The 24338-nt window shown below is 42.5% G+C and overlaps 1 protein-coding gene and 1 long non-coding RNA gene across 3 annotated transcripts in view; both read right to left on the bottom strand.

Annotated features, from left to right (window-relative positions):
* The window catches only part of LOC149980048 (uncharacterized), a 242647-nt gene that overhangs the window by 34700 nt on the left and 183609 nt on the right, over nucleotides 1-24338 (bottom strand). The gene's annotated exons all lie outside the window — the stretch shown is intronic.
* LOC110534209 (calcium-binding protein 8) overlaps nucleotides 1-24338 on the bottom strand; it is an 84284-nt gene that overhangs the window by 22872 nt on the left and 37074 nt on the right. The window contains exons 5-8 of one of the 2 annotated variants that reach the window (XR_005034171.2): nucleotides 15067-15217; nucleotides 13040-13162; nucleotides 10299-10361; nucleotides 9832-10189 (exon numbers count right to left, since the gene is read on the bottom strand). Coding sequence is in view for 1 of the 2 variants with exons in the window: in XM_036933321.2 (XP_036789216.2) it covers nucleotides 15067-15217 (151 nt within the window). In the remaining variant the exon portion in view is untranslated. Of the gene's footprint in view, nucleotides 1-9831; nucleotides 10190-10298; nucleotides 10362-13039; nucleotides 13163-15066; nucleotides 15218-24338 lie in introns of those variants that run through there. The other variant, XM_036933321.2, reaches the window with a different exon arrangement.

Here is a 24338-nt window from a genome sequence, read left to right as displayed (position 1 = left end):
TACCTTTCACTGTCGCCATGCGTAACGGGATTGCGTCAGGATACCTGGTGGCGTAATCCATGATTATCAGGAAGTATTGGTGTCCCACCAATGGCCCCACCAGATCCATCACCACCTGCTCAAATGGCACACCTATAACTGGCAATGGAACCAAAGGATTTCTAAAATGTACCCTGCTGTGATCTGGCACTCCGGGCAACTACAGCAGTAGTCCACCACGGCACGCTTGACTACGGGCCAGTGGAATAGGTTACCGATCCGCTCCCTGGTTTTCTTCATCCCCAGGTGTGCCCCAAGCAGGTGGGTGTGGGCAAGCTGCAAGACAGTCCTAACATACTGGCTGGGTATGAGTAACAAGTCCTTTGTCTCCCCATTGTGCTTTACTACCTGATACAATAAATTATTCTTGATGGCGAAGTGGGGGTAGCACCCCTCACTTACCCCAAGTAACAGCACGCCATCCACCGCAATCACCTGGCTCCTCGCGTTCTGGAGATTGGGGTCTTCTAACTGGGCCATCCCGAACTGACCCGTGAGGATTCCCATGTTGGGAGGTCCGTCTGGTGCCTCCACCTCCATAAAGGGGAGCCTGGTGGCTTGCTTTCCGGAGCGGGGTTTTGTCCCTCCTCCGGGTCCAACTCGGTCCCAGTGGACACCTCTCTCGGGCGGGGGGTGGGTTGCACAGGCCACCGTCCTTTTCCTCTCCTTCCTACCTCGCGTGCATGCCTCCCCAGGTCCCTCCGCCACAGTGCCTGGAAGAAAGGGCAATCTCGACCGAGGAGAATGGACACGGGAAGGTTAAGAACAGCCCCCACTCGCATCTGGGGTGGTTATCCTCACCGGCACAGTTGGGTACCTCGTTTTTTCCCCGTGTACACAGGACACTGTCACCTCCTTGTCCCCCGGTTCATCTTTCCCCTCTTGTGTGAGCCACTGTGGGTGGGCCAGGGTCACCATGCTGCCGGAGTCCAGCAGAGCGCTGGTGCATATGCCATCGATTCATACAGGAAACATCTGAGGTGCCGTCTCGGTGTGCGCCCAACAGGACTGACATAATTCACCATCTGGGTTATCCCAGAGCTGGTGGATGTGGATGGCATGGTCTCCTCCCGGCCGGGACAGCTCCACGCGATTTGTCCGGGCTCACCGTACTCATAGCAGCGCCTCTGATCTAGGGCCAGCAGTGGCCGACGTCATCGTTTTGGGTCACCCTCCCGCTTCACGGCCTTGGCTGGTTCCGTCTGGGCCCCCTTCAGCCCCTCGCCTCTCTGTGCAGTTCTTCTAATCACCGGGTCCACTCTCTCCGCCCGGGCCCCTCTCAGCAGGTCCTGAGTGTTCTGGTGAGTTTGCACAGCGGTCAGCAATTCCTCCAGGCTCTGGGGGTTCTGCATGCTCACCGTCTTCTTCATCTCGTATGGCAGGGCCTGAAGGTAGCGATCCTGGACAACCTTGTCAATCATCGGGAGGGACGGTACATCAGTCAGTAGCCAGGCCCTGGTCAGGCGCACCAGGTCACTCATCTGACAGGGTGGAGTCAAAGGCCCAGTTGTGGACCAGTTGTAGATGGCGTGTGAGGCTGAACCCATAACAGCTCAGGATTTCATGTTTGAGTCCCTCATAATTTACGGCCTGGTCGGCATTCAAGTCAAAGTAGGCCTTCCCGGAGAGGTAGGGTGCCAACAGGCTAGCCCACTTGGGCTTGGGCCATCCTTCTCTCTAAGCCGTCCTCTTGCAGGTGCACAAATATGTCTCCACATCACCTTCCCCCTTTAACTTAACCAGGAACTGATTCGGGCCAGACTCCTGAGCCATCCCAGCCTTCAACTAGACACCTCATCCAGACCAGTGAGACACGCTCCCAGACCTGACCATCAGATCAGACCTATGCCACACCTGCCCACCCCACACCCGCACAAAAAGAGCCTCAACATGGAAATCACACATACGTCCAGGCGTGAGCGGGCAAACAGGCCCAACCCCCACTCTTACATTAGCCCAAGCTAATGGAATGTACCAGATGCTCAGCAGGCTCTGCTCACACTTACTGGCCTGAGGACAAACCACACGACCAACAACATTGGACACTTTATGAAACACAAAGCCTTCACTATCTCATCCTGGAATATCCAAGGCCTGAGGTCATCTGCCTTTGGCCTAAAGAGCAGGAACCTAAACTTCATCAAATAAATCAGACATTGTCATCCTACAAGAAACATGGTATAGAGGAGACGGACCCACTGGTTGTCCTCTAGGTTATAGAGAGCTGGTAGTCTCATCCATCAAACTACCAGGTGTGAAACAGGGAAGGAACTCAGGGGGTATGCTAATTTGGTATAGAACAGACCTAACTCACTCTATTAAATTAATCAAAACAGGAACATTTTACATTTGGCTAGAAATTCAAAAAGTAAATGATCTTAAACAGAGAAAAAAGTCCTCCTGTGTGCTACCTATATCCCCCCACTATAATCCCCATACTTTAATGAAGACAGGTTCTCCATCCTGGAGTGTTAAATCAATCATTTCCAGGCCCAGGGACATGTACTAGTCTGTGGCGACCTAAATGCTAGAACCAGACAAGACCTTGACACCCTCAGCACACAGGGGGACAAACAACTGCCTGGAGGGGACAGCATTCCCCACTAGGCACAACTATGACAACATAACCAACAAAAACAGGTCACAACTCCTGCAGCTCTGTCGCATACTGGATATGTACATAGTCAATGGTAGGCTTCGAGGGGACTCCTACGGTAGGAACACCTATAGCTCATCTCTTGGCAGTAGTACTCTATGCTACTTTATCACTGATCTCTACCCAGAGTCTCTCAGAGCGTTCACAGTCAGCCCACTGACACCCTGTCATGATCATCGATAGAAACGGACCAAGGCGCAGCGTGAGTTGAGTTCCACATACTTTATTACACAGTGAAACAACAAAAAAAACAATAAACACCACGAACATGAAAGCCGTATTGCTCAAAACGCTAACACAAACAATATCCCACAAAACAGGTGGGAACAAAGGACAACTTAAGTATGATCCCCAATTAGAGACAACGATAATCAACTGCTTCTAATTGGGAACCATACTAAAACACCAACATAGAAATATAATGACTAGAACACCCCTGAGTCACGCCCTGACCTAAAACACCATAGAGGGCTCTCCATGGTCCGGGCGTGACACACCCCTATCAGATCACAGCAAAATCAGAAGCCGGCATCAAAGCCGAAGGAACTGAGTAGTATTAAGAAATGCTACAGATGGAAGGAATATAGTGTGGAAACCTATTAAAAAACAATTAGGCAACAAAAAATTCAATCCCTTTTAGACAACCTTCTGGACAAAACGTTCCACTGTAATAGTGAAGTTGTAAACTTGGTGGTAGAAAATCTAAACAATATACAGTTGAAGTCGGAAGTTTACATACACTTAGGTTGGAGTCATTAAAACTTGTTTTTCAACCACTCCACAAATTTCTTGTTTAACAAACTATAGTTTTGGCAAGTTGGTTAGGACATCTACTTTGTGCTTGACACAAGTCATTTTCCAACAATTGTTTACAGACAGATTATTTCACTTATAATTCACTGTATCACAATTTCAGTGGATCAGAAGTTTACATACACTAAGTTGACTGTGCCTTTAAACAGCTCGGAAAATTCCAGAAAATGATGTCATGGCTTTAGAAGCTTATGATAGGATAATTGACATCATTTGAGTCAATTGGAGGTGTACCTGTGGATGTATTTCAAGGCCTACCTTCAAACTCAGTGCCTCTTTGCTTGACATCATGGGAAAATCAAAATAAATCTGCCAAGACCTCAGAAATTGTTTTGTAGACCTCCACAAGCCTGGTTCATCCTTGGGAGCAATTTCCAAATGCCTGAAGGTACCACGTTCATCTGTACAAACAATTGTTCGCAAGTATAAACACCATGGGACCATGTAGCCATCATACCACTCAGGAAGGAGACGAGTTGTGTCTCCTAGAGATGAACGTACTTTGGTGCGAGAAGTGCAAATCAATCCCAGAACAACAGCAAAGGTCCTTGTGATGATGGTGGAGGAAACAGGTACAAAAGTATCTATATCCACAGTAAAACAAGTCCTATATTGACATAACCTGAAAGGCTGCTCAGCAAGGGAGAAGACACTGCTCCAAAACTGCCATAAATAAAAGCTAGACTACGTTTTGCAACTGCACATGGGCACGAAGATCATACTTTTTGGAGAAATGTCCTCTGGTCTAATGAAACAAAAATATAACTGTTTGGCCATAATGACCATTGTTATGTTTGAAGGAAAAAGGGGGAGGCTTGCAAGCCGAAGAACACCAACCCAACCGTGAAGCACGGGGGTGGCAGCATCATGTTGTGGGGGTGCTTTGTCTCAGGAGGGACTGGTGCACTTCACAAAATAGATGGCATCATGTGGAAGGAAAATTATGTGGATATATTGAAGCAACATCTCAAGACAGTGGTGATCCTAACTGACCTATGACAGGGAATTTGATTGTATCCCCAATGAAATGATAAAATATACAAACAACAAATTCCAATTGGCTATACTTAAACTCTTTAACATCATCCTTAGCTGTGGCATCTTCCTCAATATTTGGGACCAAGGACTGATCACCCCAATCCACAAAAGTGGAGACAAATTTGACCCCAATACTACAGCAAACATGGGAAAATCCTCTGCATTATCATTAACAGCAGACTCGTCCATTTTCTCAGTAAAAACAATCTACTGAGCAAATGTCAAATTGGCTTTTTACCAAATAATTGTATGACAGACCACGTATTCACCCTGCACATCCTAATTGACAAAGAAACAAACCAAAACAAAGGCAAAGTCTTTTCATGTTTTGTTGATTTCAAAAAAGCCTTTGACTCAATTTGGCAGGAGGGTCTGCTATACAAATTAATGGCAAGTGTTGTTGAGGGGAAAACATATGACATTATAAAATCCATGTACACAAATAACAAGTCTGCGGTTAAAATTAGCAAAATTCACAAATTTCTTTCCACAGGGCTGTGGGGTGAGACAGGTATGCAGCTTAAGCCCCGCCCTCTTCAACATATATATCAACAAATTGGCGAGGGCACTAGAACAGTCTGCAACACCCGGCCTCACCCTACTAGAATCTAAAGTCAAATGTCTACTCTTTGCTGAAGATCTGGTGCTTCTGCCACCAACCAAGGATGGCCTACAGCAGCACCTAGATCTTCTGCACAGATTCTGCCAGACCTGGGCCCTGACAGTAAATCTTAGTAAGACCGAAATAATGGTGTTCCAAAAAAGGTCCAGTCGCCAGGACCACAAATACAAGTTCCATCTAGACACCACCCTAGAGCACACAAAACATTATACATACCTTGGCCTAAACATCAGCGCCACAGGTAACTACCACAAATCTGTGAACGATCTGAGAGACAAGGCAAGAAAGGCCTTCTATGCCATCAAAAGGAACATAAAATTAAACATACCAATTAGGATCTGGCTAAAAATGCTTTAATCAGTTATAGAACCCATTGCTCTTTTAAGGTTGTGAGGTCTGGGTCTGCTCACCAACCAAGAATTCACAAAATGGGACAAACACCAAATTGAGACTCTGCATGCAGAATTCTGCAAACATATCCTCCATATACAACGTAAAACACCAAATAATGCATGCAGAGCAGATACCCGCTAATTATCAAAATCCAGAAAAGAGCTGTTAAATTCTACAACCACCTAAAAGGAAGCGATTCCCAAACCTTCCATAAAAAAGTAATCACCTACAGAGAGATGAACCTGGAGAAGAGTCTCCTAAGCAATCCCCCCCTCCCTCGGTCTGTCTTCACAGGCTTCACAGCATATCCCCCCTACTCTGTCTTTGGGGAAGCTGATTTTGTATCATATGGTGGTTGCCTGGGAAGCTGTGCAGAGAGTAGATGTTGAATCTTCTAAAATGTCTATCATTACTGCTTGATGATAGTGGAAAGACAAAAGGAGATGGAAAGTGAAATAACAATAATACCAGCCTCAATGACACAAGCTACATCAACTGTAAGACAACAACCCACACACTGTAATGGCAAGCAGATGAGTACTTCTCATCTGGTTAAAACAAGCCGGATATGTTCAGGAAATCCAGAATTTATTAAACCATCTTTCTGGAATACCCCTCTGGTCTGTAGAGTTTCTGTGTTTTTGATTTGACAGTTACCTCAGGTTTTTCCTGACAGTGTTAAATTCCCCGTTAACACATTTGTGACCCACCATCTCTTTTCAGTCTTATGTTCCAAAATTGTTTTATTTTGTTTTACATTGGATAAAAGTACAGACTCAGAGCTTCAAAATGGCATATCATACACTGTAGTTGCAGGAAACATGGGGAAGTAATACTTTTAGGAGAAAAGGGATTAAAACATTTTGCAGCGATTTTCACACTTGCTCAACATTAATACTTGTGTTGGGTTCTGAGAATATGAAGGAAAAAGGAAACCGCACACTGCTCTTGGTAGTATCAATGATATTTAATAAGCTTACGTTTCGGCCTCACGGCCAGCCACAAAAGAAAATCAGCCAGGCTCTTTTACGCCCTCTATCAAATGGTAGTTATAAATGCAGAGGATGCGCACAGTGCAACAATATGATGAAGTGTGAATATTTCTGCCACCCACACACAGGAAAACGGTTCCAAATAAATTACATCATTACGTGTTCTACCACCCGTGTTATTTACATTATTACATTTCCATGTGGGCTCTGCTATGTCGGTAAAACCTCCCGCTCTCTCAAACAGAGAATTAGTGGACATAAAAGTTCAATCAGGAGAAACGACAGGGATTATCCAGTCACAGTACATTTTAATGACCTAAAGCATGACATTTCTACCTTTAGATTTTGTGGCATAGAGAAAGTTAAGATATCAGACAGGGGAGGTGATATTAATAATACTCTGAGCAAAAGAGAATGTTTTGGGATTTTCACCCACCAGACATTATTTCCTAACTTCTTTATCCTACTTGAGACGCAAACGTCTCAAGTAGGCACCTGGAAATGCAAATGCGCTACGCTAAATGCTAAATGTACTCGTTAAAACTCAAACGTTCATTAAAATACACATGCAGGGTATTGAATTAAAGCTACACTCGTTGTGAATCTAGCCAACAAGTCAGATTTTTAAAATGCTTTTCGGCGAAAGCATGAGAAGCTATTATCTGATAGCATGCAACACCCCAAAATGCTTGAAGGCGACGTAAACAAAATAATTAGCGTAGCCGGCGCTACACAAAAACGCAGAAATAAAATATAAAACATTCATTACCTTTGATGATATTCTTTGTTGGCACTCCTATATGTCCCATAAACATCACAAATTGGTATTTTTCCCGATTAAATCCGTCCATGAATGCCCAAAATATCCATTTGTATAGCCTGTCTGCTTCAGGAAAAAAGCTCTCTTCCAACACGCAACGTCATTTTTAAAAATTGTATAAGTTGCCTATATTCTTTGACAAAACACTTCAACCTACTTTTGTAACCCAACTTTAGGTATTTGTAAACGTTAATAAGCGATCAAATTGATCACTGGGCGATCTGTATTCAATAGCAGCTACTCAAGAAAACAATGTCCATTTTTCAATCTTCCAAAAACGATTGTTGTAGGCTGGATGGAATGACGGATCTATTGGTAATGTCTCAAAGGATTTTTGTCAATGAAAATGGCGACATCGTGTGGAAGCTGTAGGAATTGCATCCGTGTCCATATTAAATTTGGTGTCCTTTAAACAATACATGAAAGGGGCGCATGGATACTTTTTTCAGCTTTCAGTGACCAGTTTTTCTTGCGCTTTTCGATGAAACACACGCTCTGTTATAGTCACAGCCATGATTTAACCAGTTTTAGAAACTTCAGAGTGTTTCCTATCCACACATACTAATCATATGCATATACTATATTCCTGGCATGAGTAGCAGGACGCTGAAATGTTGCGCGGTTTTTAACAGAATGTTCGAAAAAGGAGGGGGTAGGATGAAGAGGCTAAAGGACTTAATGATGAAATGCCTATGTATGTTATGTTGTGAATTTGAACATGAATGATGTGCCTATTTAAGATTACTCTGACGTTTCTCGTACCACGTAGCCAATGATTAATGAAAACTTGCTGTGTCCTCATTGTGGTTTTATGTACGTGTTTAAAACGTCTTATTTAAACACTTTTGTAGTGTTTGTGAGATGCATCTTGTTATATTTGGTAGCACTATTTTGTTTTTCCTTTGCCTCCAACCCCTTTTCATGCGTGGAATGGATGTGGGTGGGGCTAGGTCTACATAAGGGTGCTAATTTTAAAAAAAATCACAAAAGCTCTGACGAAGGCCGCGAGGCCGATACGTAAGCTTATTAAATATCAGTGATACTACCAAGAGCAGTGTGCGGTTTCCTTTTTCCTTCATCTTGTTCAACTGTTGCCATGCACCTGCAAAGAGAGCAGTTTTTTTGTTAAAAATCGCGCAACATTTCAAAGTCTTGCTACTCATGGCAGGAATATAGTATATGCATATGATTAGTATGTGTGGATAGAAAACACTCTGAAGTCTCTAAAACTGGTTAAATCTTGTCTGTGGCTTTAACAGAACGTGTTTAGGAGTAAAAATCCTGAGGAAAACTGTTCACAAAAAACACAAAAAAAATATTCATCCGCCAGTCTATGTATTGTCTACGGCAAGAGAAAATAGATAGAGACCCGTTTTCCACACGATGTCGCCAGTACTGGCATTTTATTAGTAGTTTATCCTTGGTGTGATGACGAATAAGCACTTCCTGTTTGGGGTCCACCGAAGGAAGTTATGAAATGGAAAATATGGACGATGATTTCAAGACTTGCTGCTATCGAATACAGATCGCCCCGTGATCAATTTTATCGATTATTAACGTTTATTAATACCTAAAGTTGGTTTACAAAAGTAGTTTGAAGTGATTTGTAAAAGTTTATAGGCAACTTTTAGTAATTTTATACAATGACGTTGCGTTTTGGAAAGGCGCTTTTTCCTGGATCAGACGGGCTTCATAAATCGATATTTTGGGTATACTTTGACGGATTTAATCGGGACAAAGACCCAATTGTGATGTTTATGGAACATATAGGAGTGCCAACAAAGAAGCTCGTCAAAGGTAATGAATGTTTTATATTTTATTTCTGTGTTTTGTGTAGCGCCGGCTACGCTAATTCTTTTGTTTGCGTCTCGTTCAGGTATTTCGGGGGGTGCATGCTATTAGATAATAGCTTCTCATGCTTTCGCCGAAAAGCATTTTACAAATCTGACATGTTGGCTAGATTCACAACGAGTGTAGCTTTAATTGAGTACCCTGCATGTGTGTTTTAATGAAAGTTTGAGTTTTATCGAGTATTACAGTTGGCGCTCTGAAATTTCCGCTGATTTTGGTCCCTGTACAGGGATCGCAGCCATAACAGGTTTTAAGCTTCTCTAGTGTCCATGAGTTATTTACTCAAAATTAGAACCTAACACTTGGGAAACATATATTTAGAAAAGGAATACTTTTACCAAATGACCTAAATTGATTCTCTGAACATTATCTCACCAAGTTCCCCCATTAGGCAAATCATTAACAGTATTAAATGGCCTATTGTTGTATAATAAAGATAACCTTTAACATTGAACAGCTACGATGCTGCTCTTTGTTTCCACTCATTTAGCATTCAAACCCTCTAAAGCCTTAGACCCAAACATCTCTTAAAGTATTCATATTGAAATGTGAATGTGGCCATGTGCTGAAGCAGTGCAGTCTTTCTTAAAAAAATACATATATATTTCAACATTAAAATACTTTATTAACTTCAAGTGCTAAAGGTATTCGCCTAAAATTAGGAAAAATACTATCTAGACATAGGCCTATATCATAAGATCCTTTCAGTGATATGATATGAACAAAGGAATCTAGCCTGAGAGCATATTTCTGTCCTGCCCTTTGGAGCAGGGCATGTAATATCCATGGCCTTCTCACTGCAAAAGTCCTGATCTTCTCAAAAATATATGTTTGCCGTGTTGTGTCCAGTCCCGGGGATGCTTTCACATCTCTGGAAGGAAGTCAACATTGCACAGCAGCTGACCTGGTTCCATCTGAGTGGAAGCTCCTTGGTCACAACAACACCAGGCTCCAGACAATTCAAACTGTAAAGGAGGAAAGCAGACACAAATAGACAAGACATTAAACTTTTGCATACCAGCAATAATATTTATTGACCCCCAAGTTCAAGAAATAAGTACAAAGACAAAATACCTGAAGCATTTCTTGTTCCCCCTCGATCATCTCCTTGTACTGGTGGCAGAGAGCAGGTTTATGCTGAAAGACAAGTTCCAGAAAAATATGTTAAAACATGAATTCATTAGTATCCTTTTCATAGGTTGTATGTTTTGTCACAATATTGTTTTGAATGTTTGTTTTGAACTGATCTCCGACTGAGCATTCTACTCAATGCATCGTCAATGAGCACTGTTGAAGATTTAATCAAAAGTGCATTACAGTGGCTTGGAAATACAATGACATTCAAAAGGAGGTAAATCATTAGTAAGACCCTTTTGTCATCATTTTGATGGGAGGCCACCAGATTTTAGCTAGCTAATGTTAGCATTGCTAGCTATTTTTGACGAACATTGCCATCTTTCTAAAGTCAATTTCACGATAATGCTGGCAAAGTTGTTTCCTACTAAATGTTTGACTACTTTAGCAATATCATCATATCTCCAGGCACTATAGTGTAATTTAGACGAAACAGTAGTTAGCCTCCGTCCAGAATGACTTATCACCATTTTAGGGCACCACTATGGTGCCGCCGATATAGGGGGGCTTGAGAACATTCACAACAATGGCATGACTTGACCGAGTAACAGAGGTGCAAGCTATGAATACATTGTTATTGCCTGTTGACTGCAACAGCTGTACTAAAATACATTGTATACATTCAACCTGCTTCCAGCCCAACAATGGTAATGCAAAAACTACAAGATTGAAGATAACTAGCTAGATTTAGAAAACATTTAGCATCATAATTACCAGCTGGCTACATGTAAATGGTATTCATCTAGCTATCCAGCTAGATGAACATGCAAAAAAAAACAACCTCAAAATCTATAATCCAATATCTAGCTATTTGGCTAGCTATCACTTAATTGTCCCATTCACGTTTAAAAAAAAATAATTAACTAGGCAAGTCAGTTAAGAACAAATTCTTATTTACAATGAAAGCCTACACCAGCCAAACCCAGACAACGTTGTGCCAGTTGTGCGCCGCCCTATGGGACTCATCTGGATTTGAACCAGCGTGTCTGTAGTGACGCCTCAAGCACTGAGATGCATGTAACATGGATGTAACATGCATGCAACATGGAGTTTGATTAGCTTGCTAATCGATACAGTAGCTATTTCCATGGCATGGATTAGCACATCAGCAATCAACATTAAGCGCAGTATGCAACTGTCTAGCTAGCTAGCTACAGTGCATTCAGAAAGTATTCAGACCCTTTGACTTTTTCCACATTTTTTATGTTACAGGCTTATTCTAAAATTGATTAAATTGTTTTTTTTCCCTCATCAATCTACACACAATACCCCATAATGACGAATCAAAAACAGGTTTTTAGAAATGGTTGAAAATACGTAAATATCACATTTACATAAGTATTCAGAGACTTTACGTAGTACTTTGTTGAAGCACCTTTGGCAGCAATTAGAGCCTTGGGTCTTCTTGGGTATGACACCACAAGCTTGGCACACCTGTATTTAGGGAGTTTCTCCCATTCTTCTTTGCTGGTCCTCTCAAGCTCTGTCAGGTGGTATGGGGAGCGTCGCTGCTATGAAGGACATTCAGAGAGTTCCCCCAAAGCCACTCCTGTGTTGTCTTGGCTGTGTGCTTAGGGTCGTTGTCCTGTTGGAAGTTTAACCTTCGCCCCAGTCTGAGGTCCTGAGCGCTCTGGAGCAAGTTTTCATCAAAGTCCTCTCTGTACTTTGCTCTGTTCATCTTTCCTTCGACCTTGACTAGTCTCCCAGTCCCTGCTGCTGAAAAACATCACCCACAGCATGATGCTGATACCAAAATGCTTCACCGTAGGGATGGTGCCATGTGTCCTACAGTGCTTTCTGGCAAACTCCAAGCGGGCTGTCATGTGCCTTTTACTGAGTAGTGGCCTCCGTCTTGCCACTCTACCATAAAGGCCTAATTGGTGGAGTGCTGCTGATGGTTGTCCTGCTGGAAGATTCTCCCATCTCCACAGAGGAATTCTGGAGCTCTGTCAGAGTGACCATCGGGTTCTTGGTCACCACCCTGACCAAGGCCCTTCTCCCCCGATTGTTCAGTTCGGCTGGGCGGCCAGCTCTAGGAAGAGTCTTGGTGTTTCCAAACTTCTTCCATTTAAGAATGATGGATGCCACTGTGTTCTTGGGGACCTTCAATGCTGCAGAAATGTTTTTGTACCCTTCTCCAGATCTGTGTCTCGGAGCTCTTACAGACAATTTCTTCAACCTCATGGCTTGGTTTTTGCTCTGACATGCACTGTCAACTCTGGGACATTATATAGACATGTGTGTATCTTACCAAATCATGTCCAATCAAATACATTTACTACAGGTGAACTGCAATCAAATTGTAGAAACATCTCAGGGATGATCAATGGAAACAGGATGCACCTGAGCTCAATTTTGAGTGTCATAGAAAAGGGTCTGAATACTTATGTAAATTATATATTTTTGTTTTTATTTTTAAATGAGCACAAAAAAATTAAAAACCTGTTTTCACTTTGTCATTATGGGGTATTATGTCTAGATTGATGAGGATTTAAAAAAAATCAATTTTGAAACAAGGCTGTAACATAACAAAATGTGGAAAAAGGGAAGGGGTCTGAATACATTCCGAATGCACTGTATGTAGCTAACAATAGCCAGCAATGAAACCACTTTTTGATATAGTTGAGACAAAACGTATAAACACATGTAGCTATCTCGGCGTTTTAACTATAGACTCTTACCTGTGTATGGATTATGATGATTCACAGTTGACTGAAACACTCCCAAAATAATCCTTCCCAATCGGCTTCAACCAGTCCAGACTGCTTTTGCCACAGATGACAGAGCTGTGTCGATACCAGCAGCTGTATTCAGGACAACACTGTTATTGAAAGCTGTAGCTACACTTTGCATGTTGTCCATGATGAAAACATTCGTAAATCCAAAGGATCTTTCAAATATTCATGGTAGCAGAGAGCAGAATGTGCCATTTGACAGAGAAGCCTTGCATGACAGAATGGATTTCTCGTGAATGTCCCGGCCCCTCATTATCTCAAACAATCATGGGTAGGTTACGGTTCTGTATTTCTCTGTTTCGAAACAGATTCGTGAGTTCACATTTGATTTATATTTACAGATTAAATACACGTTTGTAATTACGGCACATAAAAGTTCACATGTTCAAAAAGGCATTTGTTCAATTAAATGTTGTTGTTTTAAAAAAAATTAAAATGCCTCTCCTGTGAAGTAGTGACGCCGTGTGTACCCTTTCCACACATTAGTCTTTTTAAGACATAATTGTGTTGCAAGTTTGTCAAATATTTCATTTTATTCACGTTGCCAAAATAATGTCTTCTTTACTATAACTCAATTTGATGTACTGAAAGCGGTTCAGAAAGTTATCAATTTCACCGACGCATGTCTTGTATTCAAGATCCTTAATGGTCTGGCTCCCCCTCCACTCAATATTTTTGTTAAACAGAAAACCCAGACATATGGCAGCAGATCCACAAGGTCTGCCATGAGAGGTGACTGTATAGTTCCCCTAAGGAAAAGCACCTTTAGTAAATCTGCATTCTCTGTGAGAGCTTCCCATGTCTGGAATACACTGCCATCAGACACACATAACTGCACCACATATCACACTTTCACAAAATGCTTGAAGACATGGCTAAAGGTCAATCAGATTTGTGAACATGGTCCCTAGCTGTGTGTTGCCGCTTTCCATGTTGTCTGTTGTCTGTAGCTTGTGAGGTGTGGAAACACTTTGTTGCTTTTATGAATTTTGTCTTGCTGCTTTTTGTTTTATGTTGCTTTGTCTGTATGCTACGTCTTGCTTGTCCTATGTTGCTCTGTCTGTATGCTATGTCTTGCTTGTCCTATGTTGCTATGTCTTGCTTGTTCTATGCTGCTATTGTCTATATTGTAATTGTTTTTAATAACCTGCCCAGGGACTGCGGTTGAAAATTAGCCGGCTGGCTAAAACCGGCACTTTTACTGAAACTATGATTAATGTGCACTGTCCCTGTAAAAATAAAAAATAAACTAAACTAAACTAAACCGTTGTTTAATGTTGCCTCAAATAATCTGTCACTGGTCTTTTTCCATTTGTAAATGGGAGGGAGATTGAATAGATATGGTTTCTGATTTGGGATTTTGGTTGACTCCATAGTTCTTTAAGGTTAAATGTGATCTGGAAGTGATCCGACAGGGCAAGTTGTGGCATGACTGTAAATGCATTCTTATGTTGAGGTGGAATATCGGTTATGGAGTAGTCCACCACACTATCTCCCTAGCACAGAGCTGTATGTGAATGGGTCCAATGAGTCACCCCTTGTACTACCATTAACACTATACAGTATATACTGAGACCGTTGCAGAGCTGAAATATCTCTCTCCTACTTTTGTTAACCACACTATCATGACTCTTTCTGTGAATGGGGATTTGTTCAATTGTAGAGAGATGCCTTTCCAAATAGATAGGTGTTTCCTGATTCTAGATAGTCCACGTCACCTCAGTCCTGGTGTTGAGATCACCGAGCCCAGAGACTGAAAATGTAATATCTCTAACTGGATATTCTGAAATCCTTCTTCTATGTGGTAGGGGAAATCTATCTCTCTCTATTTTACTCCCCTCCACTCCCTCCTACTTCAGACTGTCTGGCAGTTCCCTGAGGATTCATTTCAGATTTCTGCCCCTCTTTCACTCTCTCTCTCTCCTCCCTCTCTCAGCTCTCGCCCCCCCCCCCCCCCCCCCCCCCTCCCTCACCTCCCTCGTACTCGGGGCAGTTCCCTGTCTCATTGAGGCTCTCCTCTTCGTTGATGATGATGTTCTCGATATCCTTCATTGTCAGGTGGTCTTGGAACGCATGGAACAGAACCTGCTTCAGCTCATCAAGAGACATCTGCTGCATGTCAAACTGCAGGGGCAAGACACACACAAGCACACAGGAACACATGCACCCAAACACGCACACACACACACACACACACACACACACACACACACACACACACACACACACACACGCAATTACTGTAAGAGTTGAAGAGTTGAAGATATATGCACACAAAATGACAGTACTATGCAGATACATTCCAAGGTCATATTATATAATTTTTTACTCTCATTTGTGTGTGTGTGTATGTGTGCGTGAGTGAGTGAGTGAGTGAGTGAGTGAGTGAGTGAGTGAGTGAGTGAGTGAGTGAGTGAGTGAGTGAGTGAGTGAGTGAGTGAGTGAGTGAGTGAGTGAGTGAGTGAAGTCTCATTCCAATAGAGAGTCTGAGTGTCAGACGTTTTCAATTTTTAATTAATTTCATTTTTGGGAGCTTTAAACTCCCCGCCTGTCCTTGCCTCCCTCTCCCCAAATCACAATTGCATGTCTATTACCTTGTGAAACACAATCTATTCACTCAGTTTGACACAGCAAATACAGAAAGAGAGAGAGAAAAAGAGGGAGAGAGAGAACTCTTTTGTTCCCCTTCCACTGTGGTAAGAATGACCCAAAGGAGAAGAGAGGAGAAAATATGCATGTGGAGTGACGGATGGCCTAGAGGTATACCTGTACTGCAGTGGCAGACGCTGCATTTTAAGATGAGGGAGGATGATAATTTTTTTGATGCACATGGCCTTATTTCTATTACACCATATTGGATGAGTGTCATTCATATTCCATTCACCCTGCTCAATGTAACATCGATAGGTTTAGGCTACTACATGATACATGATACTCCCTCCTACAACCTAGCCTATGAACGAAAGTTTACAACTTAGGCGCATTTTTTGTAATCAAGATAAGAGACAGTTACACATTCAATGCTGCATTGCATACTCTTGCCTGCAGCTAGCTGATATAGGGTTTAATCCTTAGTTCAACAGTTGCAAACAAGAGTTTCTATTGGACAAATTCAGGTATGTTTATCAACATAGCATAGCATCTATCATAGCATCAACTAACATAGCATCCCTCTCTGTTTGAGCTGGGTGTTTGAGTAGGCCAAACTAGTGAGCTGTATTTGATACTAAGTGAAAGTGAAAGAGAAAAAAATATATACTACGAAATATAGCTAACGAAAATTAGCCCTCTCTTGCTTGCTCTCTTGCTTCTTCTTAATTGTCTTTCTCTCTCTTTGAATCAATTACTCACCACATTTTATGCACTGCAGTGCTAGCTAGCTGTAACTTATGCTTTCGGTACTAGATTCATTCTCTGATCCTTTGATTGGGTGGGCAACACATCAGTTCATGCTGCAAGAGCTCTGATAGGTTGGAGGACCCCCGCTGGAAGTTGTCATAATTACTGCGCAAGTCTATGGAAGGGGGTGAGAACCATGATCCTCCTAGGTTGTGTATTGAAGTCAATGTACCCAGAAGAGGACAGAAGCTAGCTGTCCTCCGGCTACACCATGGTGTTACCCTACAGAGTGCTGCTGAGGCTACTGTAGACTTTCATTGCAAAATAGTGTGCTTAAATCAAATATTTAGTGACATTATTTGGTGACAAGTATTTAGTATAGTTTTATCTAAAAAGGATACCTTTAATGTTTCATAACTTTAATGCTCCCATTCTGAAGTCGGCCTCTCTCTCCTTCTAGGTGCCTCTCTACCTAGGTGGGGTTTCCTTGTTACTGTTGCCCTAGGTTTGCTTTTTGGAGAGGCTTAAGTCCAGGTCAGTATTCAGTTGTTGCAATGTAAAATGTGACTGATTGATTGATCAATTAATTAATGGGTTGTGTCTATTCTATTTTGCTGACCGATTAAAAATAAACTATGTGATAAAGAAAAATAAATAGATAAATAGTTACTAATGGAATTGTGTGACATTGTTGTTGGCCATTAGACAGTACAATAGGACAATAAGGGCCAGTAATACTGTAATAACACCCTAATCACACTATTCAATATCCCTTCCGTCCCTCTGCTGTTATCACAACACACACAGGCTGCAGCCCAAATGGCATACTATTCCTTATGTAGTGCAGAGCTCTGGTCAAAAGTAGTGCAGTTGTGAATAGGGTGCCATTTGGGACGCAGGCACAATCCATTAGATATCTCCTCCACTTACAATATCACAGCCCTGCCAGTGGTATAATAGCATGGAGACGCCATTGCAATGGAGACGCCATTGGAGAGCATTCTGCAATAATGCAGCAAGACTGCTTGATCTTATCACACACACGCACGCACGCACGCACGCAGGCACTCACTCACTCACTCACTCACTCACTCACTCACTCACACACTCACACACTCACTCACACACTCACTCACTCACACACTCACTCACTCACTCACTCACACACACACACACACACACACACACACACACACACACACACACACACACACACACACACGTTTGTGATTCTAAAAGCTTGTCTCATTAGGGCTGATTTACAGTGTTAGTGTGTTGTTTCAAATCAAATTTTATTTGTCACATGCGCCAAATACAACAGGTGTAGATCTTAACGTGAAATGCTTACTTACGAACAATAATGATGGTACATACAATTGGTACCAGTACCGAGTCAATGTGCAGGGGTACGGGTTAGTCAAGGTAACTGTGGTAATATGTAGGTAGGGGTAAAGGGACTATGCATAGATAATAAACAGAGAGTAGCAGCAGTGTACGTGAAGTAATGTGAATGTATGTGTGTGTGTGTTTTTGTGCGTGCATGCTTGCATGCTTGCGTGCGTGTATGCTTGTCAACAGAGCTAGATGACAGACAGGGTGTATAGACACATCAATCACAGTCAGATAGGCATTTGACTTGCTGTCCGCTGGCTTCTAAAAGACAGAACAAAGAGAGAGAGAGGGAGCATTTAGACACAGACAGTGTTGTGAAGAAGGCGCAAAAACACCTCTTCAACCTCAGGAGGCTGAAGAAATTTGGCTTGGCACCTAAAACCCTCAAACCTTTACAGATACACAATTGAGAGTATCCTGTCGGGCAGTATCACCGACTGGTAAGGAAACTGCACCGCCGGCAATCGCAGTGCTCTCCAGAGGGTGGCGCTGTCTACCTGCCCTACAGAACCCGATGTCACAAGAAGGTCAAAAAGATAATCAAGGACAACAACCACCCGAGCCACTACTTGTTCACCTTGCTATCATCCAGAAGGCAAGGTCAGTACCGGTGCATCAAAGCTGGGACCGAGAAACAGCTTCTATCTCAAGGCCATCAGACTGTTAAATAGCCATCACTATACGGCTTCCACCTGGTTAGATAACCTTAGAGGCTGCTGCCCCATATACATAAACTTAAAACCACTGGTAACTTTAATAATGGAACACTAGTCACTTTAATAATATTAGCTTACTTTTGCTCTACTCATCTCAAATGTACATACAGTGGGGCAAAAAAGTATTTAGTCAGCCACCAATTGTGCAAGTTCTCCCACTTAAAAAGATGAGAGAGGCCTGTAATGTTCATCATATGTACACTTCAACTATGACAGACAAAATGAGAAAAAAAATCCAGAATATCACATTGTAGGATTTTTTATGAATTTATTTGCAAATTATGGTGGAAAATAAGTATTTGGTCATTAACAAAAGTTTATCTCAATACTTTGTTATGTACCCTCTTTGTTGGCAATGTCAGAGGTCAAACGTTTTCTGTAAGTCTTCACAAGGTTTTCACACACTGTTGCTGGTATTTTGGCCCATTCCTCCATGTAGATCTCCTCTAGAGCAGTGATATTTTGGGGCTGTTGCTGGGCAACACGGACTTTCAATTCCCTCCAAAGATTTTCTATGGGGTTGAGATCTGGAGACTGGCTAGGCCACTCCAGGACCTTGAAATGCTTCTTACGAAGCCACTCCTTTGTTGCCCGGGCGGTGTGTTTGGGATCATTGTCATGCTGAAAGACCCAGCCACGTTTCATCTTCAATGCCCTTGCTGATGGAAGGTTTTCACTCAAAATCTCACGATACATGGCCCCATGCATTCTTTCCTTTACACGGATCAGTTGTCCTGGTCCCTTTGCAGAAAAACAGCCCCAAAGCATGATGTTTCCACCCCCATGCTTCACAGTAGGTATGGTGTTCTTTGCATGCAACTCAGCATACTTTGTCCCCCAAACACGACGAGTTGAGTTTTTACCAAAAAGTTATATTTTGGTTTCATCTGACCATATGACATTCTCCCAATCTTCTTCTGGATCATCCAAATGCTCTCTAGCGAACTTCAGACGGGCCTGGACATGTACTGGCTTAAGTAGGGGGACACGTCTGGCACTGCAGGATTTGAGTCCCTGGCGGCGTAGTGTGTTACTGATGGTAGGCTTTGTTACTTTGGTCCCAGCTCTCTGCAGGTCATTCACTAGGTCCCCCCGTGTGGTTCTGGGATTTTTGATCACCGTTCTTGTGATCATTTTGACCCCACGGGGTGAGATATTGCGTGGAGCCCCAGATCGAGGGAGATTTTCAGTGGTCTTGTATGTCTTCCATTTCCTAATAATTGCTCCCACAGTTGATTTCTTCAAACCAAGTTGCTTACCTATTGCAGATTCAGTCTTCCCAGCCTGGTGCAGGTCTACAATTTTGTTTCTGGTGTCCTTTGACAGCTCTTTGGTCTTGGCCATAGTGGAGTTTGGAGTGTGACTGTTTGAGGTTGTGGACAGGTGTCTTATATACTGATAACAAGTTCAAACAGGTGCCATTAATACAGGTAACGAGTGGAGGACAGAGGAGCCTCTTAAAGAAGAAGTTACAGGTCTGTGAGAGCCAGAAATCTGGCTTGTTTGTATGTGACCAAATATTATTTTCCACCATAATTTGCAAATAAATTCATAAAAAATCCTACAATGTCATTTTCTGGATTTCTTTTCCTCATTTTGTCTGTCATAGTTGAAGTGTACCTATGATGAAAATTACAGTTCTCTCTCATCTTTTTAAGTCAGAGAACTTGCACAATTGGTGGCTGACTAAATACTTTTTTGCCCCACTGTACTGATGGGAATTGATGTAAAAATGTATCACTAGCCACTTTAAACAATGCCACTTAATATAATGTTTACATACCCGACATTACGCATCTCATATGTATATGTATATACTGTACTCTATATCATCTACTGCATCTTGCCATCTTTATGTAATACATGTATCACTAGCCACTTTAAACTATGCCACTTTGTTTACATACCCTACATTACTCATCTCATATGTATATACTGTACTCGATACCATCTACTGCAACTTGCCTATGCCATTCTGTACCATCACTCATTCATATATCTTTATGTACATATTCTTTATCCCTTTACACTTGTGTATATAGGGTAGTAGCTATGGAATTGTTAGGCTAGATGACTCGTTGGTTATTGCTGCATTGTCAGAACTAGAAGCACAAGCATTTTGCTACACTCGCATTAACATCTGCTAACCATGTGTATGTGACAAATAAAATGTGATTTGATTTGATACTGTATTATATTCTACCATATTTTAGTCTATGCCTCTCCACCATTGCTCATCCTAATATTTATACATTCCTTAATTCCATTATTTTGCTTTTAGGTTGTGTGTATTGTTGTGAATTGTTAGATATTACTGCACTGTTGGAGCTAGAAACAGAAGCATTTCGCTACACCCACAATAACATCTGCTAAATGTGCGTGACAAATGCAATTTTATTTGATTTAGAATGGTGTCTACCAGGCAGGTGTAGCCTACCTACAAAACAGAGTAGCCTACCTACATTAATATTATCCGTCTCTGGAGGCCGTCTCTGGAGGCCGTCTCTGGAGTGGAGAGACACACAGGAGGCCTGGCTCTGGGAGCAGGCACAAGACTCACCAGGCTGGGGAGACATACAGGAGGCTTCTTCCTTGGCCGAGGCACCGGATACACTGGGCCGTGAAGGCGCACTGGCGGTCTCGAGTGCAGAGCTGGCACAACCCGTTCTGGCTGGATGCCCACTTCCAATCGGCAAATGCAGGACGCTGGCACCGAGCACATCGGCCTGTGAATGCTCAACCGAGACACAGTGCACATCACCCCATAGCACGGGGCCTGACCAGTCACATGGTAAGCACGGGGAGTTGCCTCAGGTCTCCAACCTGACGCAACCACACTCCCCGTGTGCCCCCCCCCCAAAATTATGATATACCTCAGTGGTGGTACTGGCTATATGTCTAAAGATTGCTGAAACCTTTAATAACTATGGAATGAAGATGTAAAATATTCTGGCAAATAAATTACGATATTTGTAAGAAAGGAAAAGGCTACAGACAGATCATGCTTTCCATCTAATCCTGCAATCTCTGCTGCGTACAGGTAGGCCATATGATCGTGCTTGTTCTAGACTCCAGCAAAGTGACACTGACATTAGGCAGTTCACACAAAGGATTGTTACCTATAACAAAGTTGGCAATACAACAATAACATTTTTGCCAAGCGATTATTATTTTGTCAAACATTTATTAAGATTCATCCTGTATTGTCCGTAACATCATTTCCCCATAGCAACAGATGTGGGACACACACACACACACACACATACACACACACACACTCCCAACCGTTCCTCCACAAACAACCACAAGTTTCAGATGTTCCATCCCTGAGGCCAGCTGAAGAAAAGACTTAATGTGCCAATGCATATACAGTTGTAGCTGTTTGAGAAGGCATGCAAAATTGAGCAAGAATGGGGAGATTTGATTATCTAACGTCAAGTCTGAAGTGATGGAGCTCAGATACACCCCCCCTACCCTGAAACACACACACACTGATCTCCCGTTGGGACCATTTCTCAAAGCATCTCTGTGCAGTCAGACCATTTGATTATTTTGTGCCACCAGGGCCACAATAATTTGCCCCTCTCTGATTGTCCGAGTGTGACCCCCCTCCCCATTTTACATTTTTTTTTAAATTATTTTTTAAACCTTTATTTAACCAGGTAAGTCAGTTAAGAACACATTCTTATTCTCAATGACGGCCTAGGAACAGTGGGTTAACTGCCTGTTCAGGGGCAGAACGACAGATTTGTACCTTGTCAGCTCAGGGTTTTGAAATTGCAACCTTCCGGTTACTAGTCCAACGCTAGTCCAACGCTCTACTGCAGCTAGTGTTGCAGTAACCCATGGGTGGGGGTGGGGGCATCCCCGGAATCCCCACCAGCTAGGCACAAAGTCATCAAGGTTCTCATTAGCAGATTTGAGAAATTCCTTGGGGGCTTTGGCTTTGTTGGACCAACCCTGCCAGGCAGGCTCAGACTCTTGAGGGGGCAGTGCTGCATTAGTAGGTCTCTGAACGCGCTTATCTTTCTTGGCTGCGTATTATATAGGCTACTTGCAGTAAGCCTATTAAACAGATAAGGACTTCTCCTTAGTGTGTGGGTCGGTCAGGTGGGTGTCTTGGGTATAGGGTTGGGGGCTGTTCCATCATGATAGGACAATAAATAAGCTTATTTTAAAATATATCATATATCTGCACAGAATTGAAAGCTCTCTCTGTCACAACTACTGCTCGCAGGCACAAACGGGCTGGCTCTGTCATTTGCAACCATTTTCCTTTTTCACTCAACTGCACACTTTTCCAAACACAAAATCACACACCCCACCTTCCATCACAATACACCTGCACATACCCACATACTGTGCATTCTATGTACTCTGCTTGCTGTGTCCTTATCCCTACCATGTTGATTCCTACCTAATTTCAGGCTTTTGAATACTTTCGTGTTCCAGTTCCTTATATAATTTGAAAAATATTTATTTATTATTATTTTACCCCTTTTTTTCTCCTCAATTTCGTGGTATCCAATTGGTAGTATTTACAGTCTTGTCTCATCGCTGCCACTCCCGTACGGACTCGGGAGAGGCGAAGGTCGAGAGCCATGTGTCCTCCGAAACACAACCCAACCAAGCCGCACTGCTTCTTGACACAATGCACATCCAACCCGGAAGCCAGCCGCACCAATGTGTCAGAGGAAACACCGTACACCTGGCCAGCGTACACTGTGCCCGGCCCACCACAGGAGTCACTAGTGCGCGATGAGACAAGAATATCCCTGCCGGCCAAACCCTCCCTAACCCGGACAATGCTGGGCCAATTGTGCACCGCCCCATGGGCCTCCCAGTCACGACCAGCTGCAACAGAGCCTGGGCTCGAACCCCGAATCTCTGGTGGCACTGTGATGCAGTGCCTTAGACCACTGCGCCACCAATTATCCTTTCTTCTAACGCTGTCTTATCTATTTATTAATACTATGAATAGAAAGTTGAATACTAATTATTTTACAACATTCCCTATCTTGAATGGTATAGTGTATTTGTAGTTTATTTCTTTATCAATTGTTGTATTTTATTGTTTTACAATTTTTTTTCTATTACAATACAGTCTTGGTGTCTCGGAACAGTTGGTTATCAATGTACAGTTTATCGACTACGAGAGCTACACGATTCCCTTCAAGTCTATTCACCTTGAAGAGTGGGTACAGAACTTTAAGCCGGTCTACAATTTTCTTCAGGGACTGATCATTCATTCCTACTTTCCTGCCAGCGAGTCTCTTGTCAAACATTATTTTATCTGTAAAGAATGCAAATTTGGCAACGAGTGGGCGTTCATATTGCTTTCCTCTATCCGAAACGGTGTACATGTTAGCGTTTGATTTTGTAGACAGTATCGCCTGGGATCTGTAGTGCTTTAAGAAGGAATTATTTCACCACACTTTCAGGATCTTCTCCCTCATTTTCTTTAATACTTAGTAAGTACCAGATTTTCTCGCATAGATCTAGTCTGTATCTCAGAGACATTATTTTCCTTTTTAAGTTCTTTAGCGTCCGTTTAAATAGTATTGACTGTACCTTTTAGCTTGTTTTTCTTTCTTTCTCCATTGTCGCAGCTTTTTCATCACTCAGTTAGAGGCTCGCCTTCATCGCCTTTATTACTTTACTAACAAGTTCAAGTATGCCCAATTGATCATTTATTGATTTTAGGTCGGTCTACACCATTACTGTACCAGATTGCGAAAAGCAAACCCTTTACAATGAAGATCTGTGAAGTTATTTGGATTTTTACGAGTTTTATCTTT

This window comes from Oncorhynchus mykiss, chromosome 10 (genome assembly GCF_057628025.1).
Source record: "Oncorhynchus mykiss isolate SJ-2025 chromosome 10, ASM5762802v1, whole genome shotgun sequence".
In the NCBI taxonomy this organism is placed as follows: Eukaryota; Metazoa; Chordata; class Actinopteri; order Salmoniformes; family Salmonidae; genus Oncorhynchus; species Oncorhynchus mykiss.
Note: the sequence above shows the minus strand (reverse complement) of the source record. Positions and strands in the feature narration are given on the sequence as shown.